The sequence below is a fragment of the Dunckerocampus dactyliophorus genome, chromosome 4 (assembly GCF_027744805.1).
Source record: "Dunckerocampus dactyliophorus isolate RoL2022-P2 chromosome 4, RoL_Ddac_1.1, whole genome shotgun sequence".
Classification (NCBI taxonomy): domain Eukaryota; kingdom Metazoa; phylum Chordata; class Actinopteri; order Syngnathiformes; family Syngnathidae; genus Dunckerocampus; species Dunckerocampus dactyliophorus.
Window position 1 is genome coordinate 14628385 of NC_072822.1, and position 19068 is coordinate 14647452.

The window sequence follows — 19068 nt, forward strand, 5'->3', positions numbered from 1 at the left end:
TTGTGTTGAAAGACACAGCCATCCCAATGACAGCGGACAAGTGTCGTCGCTGTTTCTATGCTGCTGGAAGTAGGGTTAGCTCCTATGGGCTATACGAAATCAATGCACCGAAGAAACAAGTCATCAGTGTACCTGTTAATGCATGATCACAGCATGTATATAAAATGATAAAACGTTGGTTTTAACATTATAACGAGTTTTTTAGAGGGCTTTATAGTCGTAATAGGGACCGCCCATGACGTGCAATGTTAGCTGGCTCATGCTACCGCGTTTTCTCTAGTTAGAACGCACAAAAAAGACCCAATCTTGTGTATTGTCTCGTCTCGTGAACCGACTGTCGCGAGACACCTGTAGTTATTATAGCATCAGCCCGTCGTTCGTTATTTTAACCCAGCAGATAAATTAAAAGATTCTACCCAAATGCTGGGTTAAAATTATTTCAGGGCTGGGTTGTGTCAACTACATACAGTAAATTGGTTATGCAGTATATTCAACCCAAATGCTGGGTCAAAATAATAATTTTAGGTTGTTTTAACTGCATATACAGTGGTGTGACAAAGTGCTTGCCCCATTCCTGATTTCTTATTTTTTTTTTACATGTTTGTCACACTTATATGTTTTAGATCATCAAACTAATGTAAATATTAGTCAATGACAACATAACTGAACACAAAATGCAGTTTCAAAATATAAAAATTGCAAACTTACATGGCCCTGTGTGAAAAAGTGTTTGCCTCCTAAACCTAATAACTGGTTGGGCCATCCTTAGCAGCAACAACTGCAATCAAGCGTTTGTGATAACTTGCAATGAGTCTTTTACACGCTGTGGAGGAATTTTGGCCCGCTCATCTTTGCAGAATTGTTGTAATTCAGCCACATTGGAGGGTTTTCAAGCATGAACCGCCTTTTTAAGGTCATGCCAAAACATCTCAATAGAATTCAGGTCAGGACTTTGACTAAGCCACTCCAAAGTCTTCATTTTGTTTTTCTTCAGTCATTCACAGGTGGACTTGCTGGTGTTTGGGATCATTGTCCTGCTGCAGAACCCAAGTTTGTTTCTGCTTGAGGTCAGCAGCAGATGGACAGACATTTTCCTTCAGGATTCATGGTTCCATTTATCACAGCAAGCCTTATAGGTCCTGAAGCAGCAAAACATACCCAGACCATCACACTACCACCCCCATGTTCTTTTTCTGAAATGCGGCGTTACTTTTATGCCAGATGTAATGGACACACAGCTTCCAAAAAGTTAAACTCTTGTCATGTCAGACCACAGAGTATTTTCCGAAAGTTCTTGGGGATCATCAAGATGCTTTCTGGCAAAAATGAGACAAACTTTAATGTTCTTTTTGTTCCGCAGTGGTTTTCGTCATGGAACTCTGCCATGCAGGCTTTTTTTTGCCCAGTGTCTTTGTTGTGGTGGAGTCATGAACACTGACCTAACTGAGGCAAGTGAGGCCTGCAGTTCTTTGGATGTTGTTGGGGGGGTCTTTTGTGACCTCTTGGATGAGTCGTCGCTTGGAGTAATTTTGGTTAGCCGGCCACTCCTCGGACGGTTCACCACTGCTCAATGTTTTTGCCATTTGCAAACATGCAAAAAAACAAATAAAAATCAAGAAGGGGGGCGAACACTTTTTCACAACATTGTATGTCAGAGATAGCCCCCAAATTATTTATACCCTAGCCACATTTTGAGGCAACATTGTTAAGCCATATTGGCAAATTAAGCAAATTATGGAATTAAAAAAATTACTTTCCAACACAATTTTTTTGAGAACACAATGCAGCGCATGTGTATGCATCCTCACTCTTTCTATTGAACAGTGCTGAAGTTTGGTTTGGGAGAAAGACATTGTGTTTGTATTTCTGCTGACAACAGTCTGATGAACATTGTTAGCTTTGATGTCTTTTGACATACTGTATGTGTGATAAAAGCATATTTTTTATATAATATTCATCATAAGACAGCCAGTCTGCAAGAGAAACAAAGTGTGGAGGATTTTTACAGGCGAGGAATAAAAAGGCGGAAACAGAGAGAGAGAGAGACGACAGAAGGATGTTTGAGATTCTACTCACGCAGTGTCTCTCATAGTGTTGCTCCATCTCTAAAGCAGAATGGAAATGATTCCGCATTTTCACTCACACACACAGACACACAAAGAACGTGTTATGCATACACACCGAACAAGAGTGGTAAACATATAGTGCGTTATCTCATTAGGTATTGCTGGGACATAACAGTGATGGGATTAGTGTAGTGTGTATGTTCTGTGCCGTCTGATTAGTTTATACAATCGTGTGCTGTTGTGTAATTGTAATCCATTGAAATGTCTGACAAATGTTTTGCATTCTCTTCGGGGAAGCACTGTGGAAAGGGATCAGCCTGACTTCAAGTGGTTTCTGTGCAGTGCCAAGTTTGTTTCAAAATGTCCACAAGATTGTTTCTGCAATTAAATACAGTTTAATGCAAAGACAGGACTAACCCTCATCCCGCTCCTCTACAGTCACTCCTCAAAACAATTGCTCAATCCCATCAGTAGAATATAGAAACACTGTGATATATTTACTGTAGGTTTAAATTTAAATACTGACCTATGTAGGCCTTTTTGAGTCTTTCCCGTATCTGTGTAAAATTAAAACATGACTTTGTCAACATTAACATATAAAAGCCCATCAGAGTTTTTATATTTGTATATCGGTGCTGTCTGCTCAATATCGTTTAACCACTCATCACAGGCAATGGAATATGCTTGCTCTGAATGAATTTGCCTGTATTTGTTGCCATTTTATTGGCGCTGTCCTTGACTGTATTTGCAGAGAGAGGCATTGCTTTTATTTTATGAATAATTTCCTGTTTATTTTTTGAATTTGGAGAATAGATGTTCTGATATTTTTATGATTCTTTTATGCATCCCCCATCTGTGAATGGCTCCCAACCTCTTTACAATCACATGTTGAGCCACAACACTAGCAGCTGTATTTGAGTTTTGAGCGTTCATTCACTTCTTGAGTGTGTTTGCTCTGCTCAACCTTCCGTAGTAGTTCTGCAGTTGGACACTTTTCAGAAAAAGCTGAGTGCTTGTTTTGAAAATGTCTTTCAACATTACAGATTCTTTTGTTTGCTAATTGCTTGCCACATATCAATCCCACTGGTAAGTGAATGCAAAGGAATATGCCCATTCAGAATAAAACTCTCTATTTGCTTCAGGGATTTTACGTACTCAAGGTTATGGATAACCTACCGTGGCTACACTCTACAAGATGTCTTCTTCGTGTCTCACTGCACACGCTGGCCCCACTCCTTCAGTAGTTCATAACCAGTGGTGCCTAACCGTATCGTTTTAGCCTTATAGTGTAGATTACTTAGATTGTAGCTCGAGGGTTATCAGTTCCACTCCAACTGCATTTTTACAATAAACGCTGTCTTGGGTACATCTTGCATGCTTAAATTTGGCTGTCTGCAAATGAGAAGGCTGAAAGAATAGGAGCGATTTCAAAGATTTCCCTTAAGCTGCTTTGAATTAGGTTGGCAAACAATTTTGAGAAGTTAATGATGTTGTACTAAAAAGTGACTTTAGTCCTACTATTATGACGGTGTAACAGCTGTTATATTTGAATGATCAGTGACAAATGTGATCACATGGGCATATCGTTGATAAAGGTGAGCAACAGTGGTATTGATATTACACTTCGTACTGGTGGTCACAATAATATGGTTTTACAAAAATGTGAGTGTGTTTAACATTCACTGATGGGCACTTTCATGCTCTAATGACACTTTCTCACGGTGACACAAATTCCACTCATCAGCAATCCTTACAGATTACAGGATAGATTTTTCACCAACATAAATAGTGGAACCTTTTTAAACAGGACATTGTTCTTCCACGATCAAGCTATCACCACTGCGGATGGGAAATTGACTTCATTTTCTCAATTGACTGTGCTGACAATTAACAATCAATTAATCTATTGTTATTTTTTAAATATTATTTTTAGTGGGGATCATCTCTGACTGATCTGGAGTTTATTTTCAATGCCAGTGTTGTAGTGAACAGAGTAACCAGAGTCCATAGTGGAGGTCTGTGTGACTGGAGTTCCATTTTTCATAGCTGACGTCATGTTGTTTTTCTTTAGACCACAAACCACATGAGACTGACTCAACAGTGCCTCTGCTGGTTGCAGCCAAGGAGTGCACTTGATTTTGCCTCAATTGCTTTAAAGGACATTTTTGGAATTTTGCCCGTCATCTACAATCCACAAAGAGCACACGTCTTTCCCTTTTCTGTGCGTTCAAAAGAGAGAAGAACAGTTAGCATGTGGGAGCTAAAAATGCACGTCATGGGACACACCTATTTCCACTATAAAGCCCTCTAGGAAACCTCCAAACTATACATGCTGTGACCACGCAGTAACAGGCACATTCATGATCATATGTATTTCTTTCATGGGCGCATTGATTTCACAGAACCCATAGATCAGAACGAACTCTACTTCCGCCAACAATAGCAGCATAGAAAGCGCGTGTTGGTTTGCAACTACTAATCATGGCAGATTTTGTGAGATGCCTCCTTTTTTGAAAAATGAGGATCCAGAACCTTATGTTTTCGAGCCTGAATATATGGAAGATGAGCTACAGGTTTTAGAAGCTGAGCCCACAAGAAGAGAGAGTGATGTCATTACACCGGCATGACTTGGTAGTGGAAATGTGGAGCTTTCCGAGCCATGCTGACAGAAATGGAGTGTTTTTGCTGCACTGAGTGGCATACGGTGTTACCATCGATGGGAAAGCTTTGTGTGCATGGCGAGGACATTGCTCCAAGAGACTGCATCACAACCAATTAAGAATTGTTAGCGCTAACAAACCCTGCAGTGATAGAAACATTTTCCCACCTACCCAACATAAACTGGAAAAGACGCCCCAGACAGCTGGACCAGACAGACAACTGTCCATCAAATAAGTCTCCATGACATGGAGCACATAGCACAGGTTTTCACAACACAGTCCATCTATCTTTTGTATAAACAAAACATGGAATGTGAGCTAATACTTTACAGATAATTTGGTTTGTTCATATGCTTGTTCTTGTTTCCTAGCCAGTACAGATTGGTGTCCTATCACATTGTTTTGGAGTGGACCCGTTACCTCTCGGTTGTGATGTGAGGCGAACCGTCACTATGCCAGAAAAGTAGTTCTTCGTGTTAGCTGCTACAATAACAATTTTTTTTTTTAAGTGCCGTTTTCCTTTAAAAGAAGATTGACCACTCAGTTCCGCACAGTTCTTAACAAACAGTGAATCGATTGTTAATCTCATCTCATCTGCTTACTTCATATATATCTTCTTTTTTGTCTAACATTCTTCTTTTAACAATGCTTGCACGACTTGAAGGAGATTATTTTCTCAAATATTTAGATCAGTTTCCAAATGCCACTCCACAGTGGAACCGGTTAGCGAAGCTTTTGTTTAACGTCGTAAATGTCTGCAAAAATTTTGAATCAGTTTGACAACATGTCATGTTATCGTACAATATGGCTCTCGTCTTGTCTTGTTATTAATACAGTGTGAGTCCAACTGTGTAACGTTTTTTGTTTTTGTTATCACAGAACATTGCCTGTTAGCATGGACACTGGAACCGGACATCATTGGCCCACAGCTCTGTTTCCAGTCTATGACATCATCAGCGGTTGACACCACGTCTCCGCTTTTCTTATTGATCACTGCTGAATAAAATAACTGACAATGGAACCAAAGAAAGCTTGTTCATCTAAGCTAATACATAAGAACAAAAACCAAAAAAACACAGGACAGAATTTTATAAAATAAAAATGGTACTTACAAAGTAAGTAAAGTAATAAAACCATTAAAATAAATGACTAATGATGATTAATATCATTCATCGTTACAGACAAACAGACAAACGTTTCAGACAAACATTACCTCAATGTCAAAAGTATCGATATTTTAATTTAAGTATCAATTTTAGAACATGAAGAGCTGTATCGGAAGTATCGATATTTTAGTAACGATCCACACATCACTACCGAGGTGCCCCTGTACTTGAATAAAGGTGGTGTTTTTCCTTCAAAGATGTTGGTGCTGGTCTCAGGGGCAGGCAGACATTTTCGCTTGTTTTTGTTGTTTTTCGTTTCTCTTCTTCCTTCATTTGAAGAAAAAATGCTTTGTCAGCAGGTCAGGTAGATATTTTTCTCCTTCAGTCCCCCCAACACACTCACACAAACAAACAAAAAGTGCACACCCACTGGTGCGCACACACACATAATCTGTGCTTTGTCCTCATTTTCCTCTCTCTCCCTCTTGCTCTCTCTCTGAGCATGAAGGCAAACTCAGCAGACCCCCAGGCTGCCAGAGTGCAGATGCATTCTGGGTAATCCAGGGTGCAAGAAAGATGCATTGGGGGGGGCTCACAAAGTTATGCTCTTGATGCTGCTCAGTGTTACACAACACTAGTTGGCTAATTCTATCTGTGTCCACTGTTTTCCCAAAGCTGTGTTTGCATCAGCATATATATATATATATGTACAGTATATATATATATATATTAATGAAAGACGAGGGAAGAGGGAGGATTCCAGAGTCTAATCAGTTTGCTTTTATCTCAGCTCTCTGACCTAAAATGTCAGCCGCTGGAAACTTCATAGAATCTGGGTGAAATTTCATCGTTGCCCATTGCTATCAGCGAGGGAGTGAGAGATCAGAGAAATAAAACAGAGAGTGGGCAGATACTTCAAAAAAGATACCACCGAGAACCATGTTCGCGCATCATCAGGCATGTGGATGTTCAGGCTTCCACTCATAAGATTGTAACTGATTAGGATTGCTGAGTAGTAGTACAATGACACAGGATCCAGAAAGAGGCAATGCACCTGTCTATGGAAAAAACATCTACTTGGATGTAAAAAACTATAGTTGTCCTATACAGTACACTAATCCCTCATGTATCATTGTTAATTGGTTCAAGACCCGACTGTGATAAGTCAATTTCCGCGAAGAAGGATTCCTTATTTATAAATCTAATATTTAGATATGTAGTTAGAGCATAGACAACCTTGTAAATACATTTTTAATATTATTAGAGCAATCTACACATTAACGAACACCCTTATAGTAATCTTTACACTCGTATTACCCAATATAGTCGACATAATAAGAGTAAATAAGCCATTTAAGACATAAATAAGACTTGTTCTTGTTTGTGTTGCTGTAAATGTGTTTCCTAGGGGACAGAAAGGTGGACAGGGAGTGGCGAAGTTTCAGCTTTGCGAGGGTAACGGCTGCAAAAGCTTGTGTTTTTATTCAGGATTTTTATTTGAAATTATTGTGCATATTGTGAGATTATTCAAACCTGCAATAAAAGTCTGTTGTTTTGGCTATCAATTCTTATCCTTGTGCATCTCACCGAACATTACAGTAACATTACTGACACCTAGTGACCTGTGTAGAATACTGCATTTCATCAACATCTTTGAATGTGTTTTTTGAATGCCTTTATCTTTTTATTTTGGATAATTTAGCAATTTTTATTCTTGAAAATGCTTAATTTGTGCAAAAAGTACATAACATTTGCTTAAATATGCATTTTTGACTAATAATAGGCCGTATTCAACCAGCATGATTTATTAATATATTTTTAAAAAAAACATGATAGAGTGAAGTCACGAAATTCTAACCGCGAAGTGGCGAAGGATGACTGTACTACAACATTGCAGAGACAGTAATAAACATTTCACTGAGAGAGACACAGACAATTAGATGTTTGTTTCTTTTGCTGTCTGTTGTTTCGTAGGTGACACATTCTGTGGAAGTGTGGCAATATTTCATATTACTTACAGTATCTAGCCGTTCCATCCATCCATTTTTTTTAATACCGATTATCTTTAGAGTCGTGGGGAACTGGATTCTATCTCAGCTAACGTTCAGCAGACCTGCACTTGTCACAAGTCAATCACATGGTACATTCAACAAGCCATTCACACTCACACTAAGCGGAAACTGAACTCCTGCTGCTGCATGGAAGTCAGTAGTAGTTGTCGTGGAGCCACTACACTGTCAGTGACCATATCCTTTATTTCCATACAAGTTGAAATTTTCTGTTACAAGACATCAAACTGATAGGCTCCAGCATACCGCCGCGACCCTAATGAGGAGAAGCGGCATAGAAGATGGATGGATGGGATGGACTTCAAACTGTAACTCTGTGGTACTGCAGATATTGATGGCAACCAAGTATAAAATGACAAACACACGGGAACTGCTAATGTGGTCCAGTAACATGTAATAAGTATCTGTTTGCCAATCAGCTGTCTACTATTGTGGCCCCTGTTTGATGATTATTATTAGTAGTAGTAGTATCTGTTTCTCTTGCTGTGCTATCATCATCATCATCATTGTTTGTAAGTACTTCGTTCTGAGTGTTTCAATTGCAGAATATTTACCAAAAACAATCAATGGTAGAGAAAAGACATAATGCTTATAGGTGAGCCTGAAGAAATAATCAGTATTAGAAAATCTATAAACTCGGCACGATGTCAGTTGGATGAGATGGAGTGAATTGTGCTTTGAATTGTGCTTCAGAGTAATGTACGCATAATGGAAGTCAGTAAATAATGTACCTTAATGTTTACTCTCCTCTTTCAGAGTGCAGCAGCAGCTCCCAGCCCTGTGCTTGGGAACCTTCCCCCAGGAGAAGGCATGCCAGTGGGTCCGGTCCCACCAGGATTTTTTCAGGTGAACGGATAGTTTGGCAAAGCCACGTGAAGTCCAGTCTGCCAGTTGGTTGTGCATTGATTAACTGTCTTTATCAGTCCAACCTGGACGCTGACATCTAACATGCAGATCAATAACCTTCACTGGCCTTTCTCCAGTCCAAGCTTTCAAAAAGTCACTGTTGAAACGATGCATCTCCTTTTGAATATCTGATGCAAATCTTTCTGTCAGTAGCTATACTGGCAAGTACAGGTTGTCACACAGATTTAGATTTATTTTTTATTTTTGGTGTGTTGACTAAATCAGTTGTATTGTGTACTGCATAATAGCAAAGCCTTAATCTTAATCTTAATAGCTGTAAATTTTACTTTGCACACATACACAAACTCAATCAATGCGAGAATACAGTAGATCCCCGCTTTTCGCAGGAGTTACGTTCCACACTTACCAGTGAACGGCAAAAATCTGTGATTAATTGATACACTCATAAAAATGTCTATTTACAATACACCACTCGCACCTACCTCTCTAAACCTTCCGGCTAGCTTGACATTGATGTTCTCCTGCGATTGTGGATCAACATTTGCAATAAAAGTGAGTGCTGGAATTGTCAGATTAGATTCAGCTCAAGAACCCTCTGTCTTCAATTGTCATTGTTTACTAGTGACGGATGCTAACAAGCTAAATACACAATACATATGCCTCACGCTTACTAAACGCATTTTAAAAAGTGCAAAACCTCAGCGCTTAATGAAAACCAGTGAAGCATAAAGACATAAACATGTAAAAATTGTGGGCTTTTTAACAGTGGTGCTGTACATGTTACCTGTATAATCATGTATTCATAAATTAAGCCGACTTAGTGTGAATGAGAAGTGTATTCTGCAGGAAAAAAGCCTATTTTTGGAGAATATATATATATGTATATATATATATATACATTTTTTTTTTTATCAAAAATCTGTGAATTTGCGGGCTATTAATGCTGAATCGCGAATGTGCAGAGGTGCACTGTAGACATGTTAATTCTTTGTGACTCTTAATTCTTCATCTTATCACAACCCCAGTGAGTCTGGAGTGGCAGAACTTGACCTCAACCCCATCAAACACCTTTGGGATGAACTAGAACAGAGCAACAGCGCTTTTCTCAGGTCTAACATCAGTGACCTCTGATCTCACAAATGTACTTCTGGATGAAAAGACAAAAAAATCAAACACACTCTTTCACTCATCGTTCCAGAAGCCTGGAAGCTATTATAGCTACAAAGAAGAGGCTAATTTCCACATTATTATTTTCGTAGGTGTAATGGTCAAGTCATTATACCTTTTTTCTATTAATTAATACCTACACGTGGAATGCTTAAACATTTTATTTTATTCATTCATTTAGTCACATTCTAATTCTTCATTGTCGCAATTATTTGTTAAAAGCATAAAAGCTACAGGACAGGTGCCCCAATCCAATACAAGAACGTGGTTGCCCTCTAGTGGTTGCATTAAAAACCACCTCTCCAAATGAATTTGCAGTGGCGTTTCTGTTCATTGGGATCCCCTATTTCGCTACATGTGAGACAAAAATAGAAACAATTCACAGTATTTTGCATACCAGTTATACACTACTGCAGACACAACAATGCTGTACTCTAGTTGAGTAATGATGTCGAACAAAATGATCTGTCAATGTTGACATGTTGGTCACATTCATTGTTACCGTTATATGTTATATGTGTGTGTGTATATGTATGAAGTTATTTATTTATTTATAGGATGCAATCACTATACTTACAGTATGTATGAAGATACATGACTGATACTTTTGTATAAAGGAAATGTATGCTCATTTAAATAAATAGCAAGAAAAGGTCCATCAGTAAAATGCATGGCATTTCAGTGATGTAATTCATATGTTATCTTCATATTCACATGTTTTTAACCTTTTTTACCTCCTTGTTGCAGCCTTTTATGTCCCCTCGATACCCTGGAGGACCCAGACCACCTCTCAGATTACCCAATCAGGTATGACTAGCCATTAGACACACAGGGGCGCCTCCTGGCAGGCTACAGACTCAACACAGGGGAATTCTAGTGATGGATCCTCTTTTGACTGCAGGGGCTTGGTGGTGTGCCAGGAAGTCAACCTATGTTGCCCAGTGGCATGGACCCCACAAGACAGCAAGGTAGGTATAGATAGATAGATAGATAGATAGATAGATAGATAGATAGATAGATAGATAGATAGATAGATAGATAGATAGATAGATAGATAGATAGATAGATAGATAGATGACAGTTATGTTATGAGTTATGATTTTGTCATGCAGGACATCCAAATATGGGTGGACCAATGCAGCGGATGACGCCACCAAGAGGCATGGTGCCACTCGGGGCCCAGGTGTGTGTGTGTGTGTGTGTGTGTGTGTGTGTGTGTGTTATTAATGAATCTCTAGTCTTTCATATGACATTTTGTGGTGTTTTGTCTTTGGAGGGCTACGGAGGAGGGATGAGGCCACCACTGAATGCACTAGTCGGGCCTGGGATGCCAGGCATGAACATGTGAGTGTTCCAAATGTACTGTATACACTTACAGACCCTTAATATAGGACACATGATAAACACACTCTGCGATTGGCTGGCGACCAGTCCAGGGTGTACCCCGCCTGTCGCCCGAAGTCAGCTGGGATAGGCTCCAGCGTACCCCCGCGACCCTAATGAGGAGAAGCGGCATAGAAAATGGATGGATGGATAAACACACTGACAGGCAATGTGACATTAAAGAAGTGTGTGTGTCTGCCAATGTGTGTTACTTGGTGTTCCTGTCACATCTCTATGGATATAAATCAGCGGGTTTTTGCAAAGTCAGCCACAGTTAATCCAAGACCATGGCTAAAACTGTGTAAAAAAAAATGTGTGTGTTCCAGGGGGCCAGGAGGGGGGAGACCCTGGCCAAATCCTCCAAATTCAAACTCTGTGAGTGTTCCACCAATCACACTCAATTTGAACAATGTTTAAAATTGCTTTACTGTACACCTTTGTTGTGTATGTTGCAGACTCCTTATTCGTCTGCATCTCCAGGCAGTTATGTGGTATGTACACTTCATTACTGAACTAAACCAGATTTGTTTTGCCATGTTTTTGGACACAGAACAGTACACTGGATATTTTGTATGTTTCTAATCAGTCTAATCAGTGCTAATCAGTTGTTTTTGTCCAGCCTGTTTCCAATAGACTGTGTTATATATGTTATAAAAGAAGTGTGACTTTTTACATAAACTTCAGATTCAGATTTATTGATGGATAGCCTCTTGAGATGAATCATCTCGTTTTCAAGGGGGTCCTACATAAAACATAAAATATACAATACAATACAACAACACAATCGAAAACAGCATACACGGGCTGCTAGTTACCACCCCACCCCCACATCACACATTACATCAATAATATGTCACACCATTACTACACCGTCCACAGAACAACCAAATCACTCATATATCATATAATCACTGTACAATAAACAATACTGTAAGCAGTTACATGATGTTTTAAGAAAACAAAATATGGAATTCTTGAAAATACGAAATTAATTGATTATCTAAATAGTCTTAGGTAAGGAGTTCCAATCTGATGGAGCTTTAAATTTAAAAGCCCAAATTCTTTATTAGTTTTATGGACAAAGAAAAAAGGTTGCTGAGTGTGTCTCAGAGGGTACAGGGATGTGAATGGGATTAAATATCGTATTAAATAAGAGGGACAGTTAAAGTGAATGCATTTGAAAGTAAATTGGAGCCAGTGGTAATTTCTTCTTCTACTGAGAGGTAACCAGTTCAAAGAGTCATACATGGGGCAGTGATGAGTTCGATGGGCACCTTAAAATAAATCTGCATAGACTGTTGTAAATGACATTTAGGGGTTGGAGATATGTTACACATATATACATACTTACAGTATCTACAAACCATATTTTGCAGACAATAAGTCGCTCCGGAGTATAAGTCACACCGGCCAAAAATGCACAATGAAAAAAACATATACAAATCGCACTGGACTATGAGTCACATTTTTTGGTGGAAGTTTATTTAATAAAATCAGAGACCAAGAACAGTCATTTCATCTTGAAAGGGAAGTTATTGTCATAACTGGAGAAGCACTCGGAGAGCGCAGACCTCCGGCGAGCGCCATAGTTCCCCCCATATTGTGATTCACACTAAAATAATAATCCTACATTTTTTGGGTCAGTCTTTGATATTTCGTAGAACCTGATGGCAACTAAATTTTGCATAATAAGGGACCTTTAATTGTTCATTTACCCCGTAATAGATTAAGGGAGTTTAGTCAATACCCATCGCTTAAGCGGACTGTAATTAAGTGACTCTGATGGCACTTGAAATTTCAGGGACCTCCAGGAGGAGGGGGGCCGCCTGGCACACCAATAATGCCAAGTCCAGCAGGTAATATATGCAAGCATACGACAGCGTGTGCATACAGTATCTGTCCGCCATTCCATCCTTCTATCAACTTTCTGCAATTTTCCCAACAGATTCGACCAACTCTGGTGACAACATGTACACGATGATCAACACAGTCCCTCCAGGTGGCAGTCGACCAAATGTTAGTTATGCCAGTGTGTACTGTATTTAATGACAGTATGTAGCTTCTAGTTAGATGTGCGTGGCTGTCTACTGTGTGTCTGTCCTCAGTTTCCCATGGGTGCAGGCAGTGACGGCCCGTTAGGGGGAATGGCTGGAATGGAGCCACATCACATGAATGGATCATTAGGTACAAGTCTTTGTGTCTTTTCAGTCTTTTTTTTAGATAATTTGCCAGAAAAATTTGCTAGATAATAAAAAATATATTAATGAGCTATGTGTGCACTTCATTCAGGATCTGGCGATATGGACAGCCTCCCAAAAGTAAGATGAATACATCACTGAGGTTTCAGCTCCACGGGTGCTTATTATAAAATGTTTTATTATGTTGATGCAGAACTCTCCAGGTAATCTGAGTATGAGTAACCAGCCGGGAACCCCCAGAGAGGATGGAGAGATGGGTGGAAACTTCCTCAACCCTTTTCAGAGTGAAAGTGTGAGTGTGTCAACTTTGCGGCACCGAATGATGCTTTGAACAAGAAGTACACTGAAACACTTGACAGATGTGACTTTGATCCCACACTACTCAAGATTCTTGGATTACATACACATCATGGCCCCTGCTGGTCTTTGAATCAGGGGAAGCTCGTTGGCGTCTGACATACATTCAATATGATTTAGCAACGCTTTCTGCTGCCACCGTGGCTGGGCTTACTAGCAAGCTTCTCCTCCCACAACTGTGATATGATTTAATGAACTAACGAACTAATAGAACTCAATAACACTTGGGGTTATGTAGTTTACTTACAATATAGTAAGTACAAAGTGAGAAAATAGCTGAAGAATTAAATACCTGTAAAATAATTCACTCCGAAAGAGACTTCTAGTCTGCAACTCATTTTGTTTTCGAATACCTTGATGGTCTTGAGACTTCATTCCCATAGTGGTGGGAATTCCAGCTCTTTTTAAGAGAACGACTTCTTTTGTTTCGTTTCCCTAAAAAGAGCAGTCTATTTTGGCTCCCAAATGGCTCCTTAGATTTTTTGGTTGCTTAAATGTATTTATTACCATTTATTATCGACAAAACGTTGCACAACGAAATATAAATTAAAAACTAAAAGAAAAAGTGGCATTCAGTTTTTGCTAGTCTTCAGAAATAGAAAGTGCCTCGGTTCTCTCTTCCTGCTGCTCATTTTCCTGACCTTTACATCTTGCTTGTGTATGTAACCCCCCTTCCCTCCTTCTTCACCACATTAACACATGTTGACCAAGAAGAAAATATGAGAAAAAAATTCACTTCAAAGAGAAAACCCAGGAAAACACAGATTCGCAGCCATCACCACACTTCCACTGTGCACTGTACAACATACAACAATACCTATTATATTAATAATCTGTCACAAAAATGTTGACAAAAACATAGAGCAGCATCGGATTATATTGTGAAAGTTGTCTCATGAAGGATGTTGACAGAATCTCTTTCCTGTCTGTACAGTATTCTCCAAACATGACCATGAGCGTGTGAGGACTCGGAAAGCGGCTTGTTAATCTGCTGCCAACCTTTGGCAAAAAGCAAAGGAACATGGAGTCCTGTGACTCCTCCTCCTCGCCCTCAACCTCCCCAGTCAGGACAGTGACCCAGGCCTTTGGCCCACCATCACCCTCACGTCCCCCGTTGTTTGTGTCTCTACTAACTTGCCCCATTCTTGGCCACTGTCAGCAGTTCCTCTTCTGCAACTATGCAGATTGTCCAACAAGAACCCGTCAAACACATGGAGGAAACGCGTTCGTACATTTGTGTTTGTCACAGCACACACAAACTTGCATTTTATGTCCCGACACACAGACGGCCAGCATCCTATTTATTTTTAAGTTTGAAGACAATCTGGTTGGATGGATGGTTAACTTCACTTTTCTGTAACTGCTTGTCAACATGGCCTTGTTTTTATTACTTTTTCTGTCAAATCTTTCCCATAAGAGAATTAAGGAGACATTGATGACTTTTCTACATTTGTGTTTGTCTTCATCTTGTGAGAGCACCACCCACTCTGATGTTCTTTCAAACAGGCTGTTTCATTTCATTTGTAACTCTAGCAGTCAAGGCAAGGCAAAGACTGGCATAATGGTGTAATAATGTTACAAATGCATCAGCAAAGCTTGAACATTGAACCTAAAATCATCTGACTTTGTGATTTTGTTTGATGAGGTCCTTACACATTCTCTGAACTTGGATACCAGATAATGTACAAATCAGTGGTTACTAGTACATGTTGCTTAAAAAGTGACTGACATGATTTAGCATCCCTTAAATATGTTAGTAATTATTGTTTGTAATTATGTTCTAATTTACAAAAATGACATTTAGAGTTCATAAATGGCAGCCATGACGAGCTCGTTGTCTCAGCAAAGCATCATTTCCAGAAGTGACATCAGCGGAGTAACACCTCTCAGCTAAAGCCGAGTAAACAAATGGTTCTTAAGGTAGCTCGTCGACTTTGTTCGATACATTTTTCATCAAAATAGCAGTCATGCCAAAATGTTCTGTTTGCTGCTGGATGTTTACAGTATCCGAATGATACTGTAAGTTTCTTTTCTTTTCAAAAAGCAGACGGTTTAAGACAAAAATGGACGAAGCAAGTGTTGAGAACGAGAGACAGATTTAAGCCCGACCAGAGTTCCTTTTTTTTTTTGCAGTGTTCATTTCACTGATGACTGCTTTGAAGGAACACCTTTTCAAGAAGCATTTGGCTTGAAAGTACTGAATAAACGCATTTTGGAAAATAGTGCTATCCCCCAGCGGAATAGTACCGGTATTGCAGGAAGATAAAAAAAGGACAAGAACGACCAATACATCAAAGTTGCCACAGGACAGAGTAAGTCATGTCTTGTTTACGTATTGTATTCTAAACACCATTTTACCATAGCTACAGGGCTGCTAAGCATTATACCTGTTATATAAACATCTTTTCACAGCGATATGTTCACGGTGGGGGGCGGTGGGAGCTGCTGCCGCTGCGACAGCAACAAAATATGAAATAAATCAGGCTATAAAGACCCCTTTATGCTCATTAATAAGCCAATTTAAAACAATAATTGAAGGATAAGCAACTCCAGAGTAATTTACACGTACCATTCCATGTTCTGAAAGCGACCAATCTTCATCTCCATGCCGTAAGGCTTAAGTCTATGTTCTCTCTTCTTTTCTCCTCGAAAACTATTGACACAACACGCAAATCTTTGTTGTAATCACTGTAAACATCCTCTGTCTCGTAAACCGCTATGTTTGTATAGCTGAGAGGTGTCACGCCACTGATGTCACTTCCGGAAATGACAAGTCTGTCATGGCTGCTGCTTGGGGTATAACCATTCATTTTAATAACGATTCGATTCGTATCACGATTCGTGGTTGCCGATTCGATTGGAGGATAATATTTGTTCATTTAGAACGATACGATCCAAAACGATTCAGTAACTTTAAATCGGTTTAGAAACTTTTCAGACAAAAGTTCAACCAGTGTGATATAAATACCTGTGCAGGTTAAGTTTGCAAGATCCACATTGTTTTTTGTAAGGGAATCACGTATAAATGAAGCATGATTTAAACAAGTAAACAACAATGAATGGCAAATGCGTTCACATTTTATTTGAATCAAATGCAACCAACACATCCGGTTGAATTAACAATGAATGAATTAACAGGTTGAGTTAAATCAAGTCTGTGATTAATTCTGACTGATAAAACATGACTTGAACTTTAATTTCATACCTCATTCACTTCTCTACCCCAACTATTGAAGAGGTTAGGGCAAATTTCATCGCAGAAAATAGTGCCTTTGGTTCCCATTGCTTTAACATTGAGTCAAGACAAAAGCTGTGATCGACCCACGGACCTTGGCAAGTACAACCGTACTGCAAAATGTATAATAACTTGGGCTGTGACATTTGTTTTAAAGGTCAGCAGAGTAGCCATTTCCATTTTTTTGATAATCAAAAAGTCCAAGGAAGAAAATCAAGTGTCATTTCATGTAGGCCTCACTACACACACACAAATTGCATGTACACAATAATTTCGGGGTAAAATTAACATATTTCGCACCATCAGATTTGAACGAAATTTCATCTGCAGATACTGTAGGTACTGTAGGTACTGTAGGTAAGTGAATTTCTATCCTACATACACTTTATCTTGTCCTGAAGCTTCGATCCAATTTGAAAGACTTAATGTTGGACTTAACTTCTGATGTGACTCGATGTGGTCGAACACTATGTAAATATAAAGTGTATAAGTACAAATCCACTATAAAGCGTCGCGATGACAACACAGGCAGACTGAATCGAGTGTGGCGTCCAAGGTGTAGGGCGTCTAGAGTCACCCTTTACAGGACAAAAACTCAATTTGTGCTCTTTGGAGAGGACGTCTCAGCTCCACCCAACCGCACTGTAACCCTTGCAACCACAACAGTCGCCTTTACATGACGTCATCCGTCATCAAATCAAATTAAATCCATTGATTTATACCCTAGTATCGATTCAGTCGATTGATTACCTTTTAAACGATGTTAGATCGATATATCTCGTCCTGAATGGAAACTTTGCTGGACACAGATCAGTATTTAGATCATACGAATATACAGTAAACCATTGTATCGATGAATCGTTACAGCCCTAGCTGCCACTATAAACTATAAATGTAATTTTTGCAAATTTACTGTTTCAAAAAACAAACAATGTATAACATAATTACAAACAATGTATAACATATATAAGCAAAGTTGAGAAATCATGTCAGTGACCCTTGTGCTCTTACATGTGCTTTGCTGCAGGCTGTGGGTTAAAATATGAAATTAAGTAAGACAATACGAGGAAAAGGGCCATGTGGTGGCCTCGTGGTTAGCCTTGTGGTTAGCATGTTGGCCACACAGTCAGAAGATCAGGGTTCATATCTTCGTCGGACATCTCTGTGTGGTCTTTGCATGTTCTCCCTGTGCGTGCGAGGGTTTTCTCCGGGTACTCCAGCTTCCTCCCACAGTCTAAAAATATGCATGTTAGGTTAATCGGAGACTCTAAATTGTCCATAGGTATGAGTGGTTGTTTGTCTATATGTGCCCTGCGATTGACACCAGTCCAGGGTGTAACCCGCCTCTCGCCAGAAGTCATCTGAGTCATCTGAGCTCCAGCATACCCCTGCGACCTAGTGGGGATACGCGGCATAGAAAATGGAAAATAGAGACGTCAACTAATCATCCGATCAAACTGTGACATCAGTGTGACACAAAAGGGTTGTTGGTACAGAAAGTGAGCAAGTTTTTACATCATGTTTTTAGATGTTTTATTTAACATGTACAAAAGGTCCACGTGCCTGTTAATATCTTCCCTCCACCCTCCTAACTGCAAAGTGTACAGCCCCCAAATGTAGCTCCCTGTCTTGTATGTGTATTTGATATTATAATTCCGATTATTTAAGGACAATTCTTATTGTAAACAGGAGGAATGAACTGATAATAATATTGATGCCGTGACAACTTACCAGAGATACAGTAACTTTTATTTGTGGTTCTTTTTGTAAGTATGAAGCCATAAGTGGGACTACAAGAGGATGCAGTTGTAAATTGGACCGTGTCTGGTGGCAGTATGTTGAACTCCATTTGTGATGTGTTCATTTTCTCTTTTTTTATTCTTGTATTAAGTTTTTGTAAATATGCGGAGAAGTATTTCAATGTTTTTGAATATGCTGGTATAAAGCTTCTCTTCCCTCA

At 39.3% G+C, this 19068-nt stretch overlaps 1 protein-coding gene across 5 annotated transcripts in view; it reads left to right on the plus strand.

The window, feature by feature from the left end:
• The window catches only part of LOC129179488 (single-stranded DNA-binding protein 2), a 77466-nt gene extending 58398 nt beyond the window's left edge, over nt 1-19068 (plus strand). For all 5 annotated transcript variants that reach the window (XM_054772773.1, XM_054772776.1, XM_054772777.1 and 2 more), the window contains 13 exons: nt 8658-8747; nt 10683-10742; nt 10837-10903; nt 11048-11118; nt 11212-11279; nt 11645-11693; nt 11774-11809; nt 13120-13174; nt 13264-13334; nt 13424-13502; nt 13608-13636; nt 13710-13808; nt 14808-19068. In XM_054772773.1, the coding sequence (XP_054628748.1) occupies nt 8658-8747; nt 10683-10742; nt 10837-10903; nt 11048-11118; nt 11212-11279; nt 11645-11693; nt 11774-11809; nt 13120-13174; nt 13264-13334; nt 13424-13502; nt 13608-13636; nt 13710-13808; nt 14808-14837 (804 nt within the window). In that variant the 3' untranslated portion in view covers nt 14838-19068. The remainder of the gene's footprint in view (nt 1-8657; nt 8748-10682; nt 10743-10836; nt 10904-11047; nt 11119-11211; nt 11280-11644; nt 11694-11773; nt 11810-13119; nt 13175-13263; nt 13335-13423; nt 13503-13607; nt 13637-13709; nt 13809-14807) is intronic.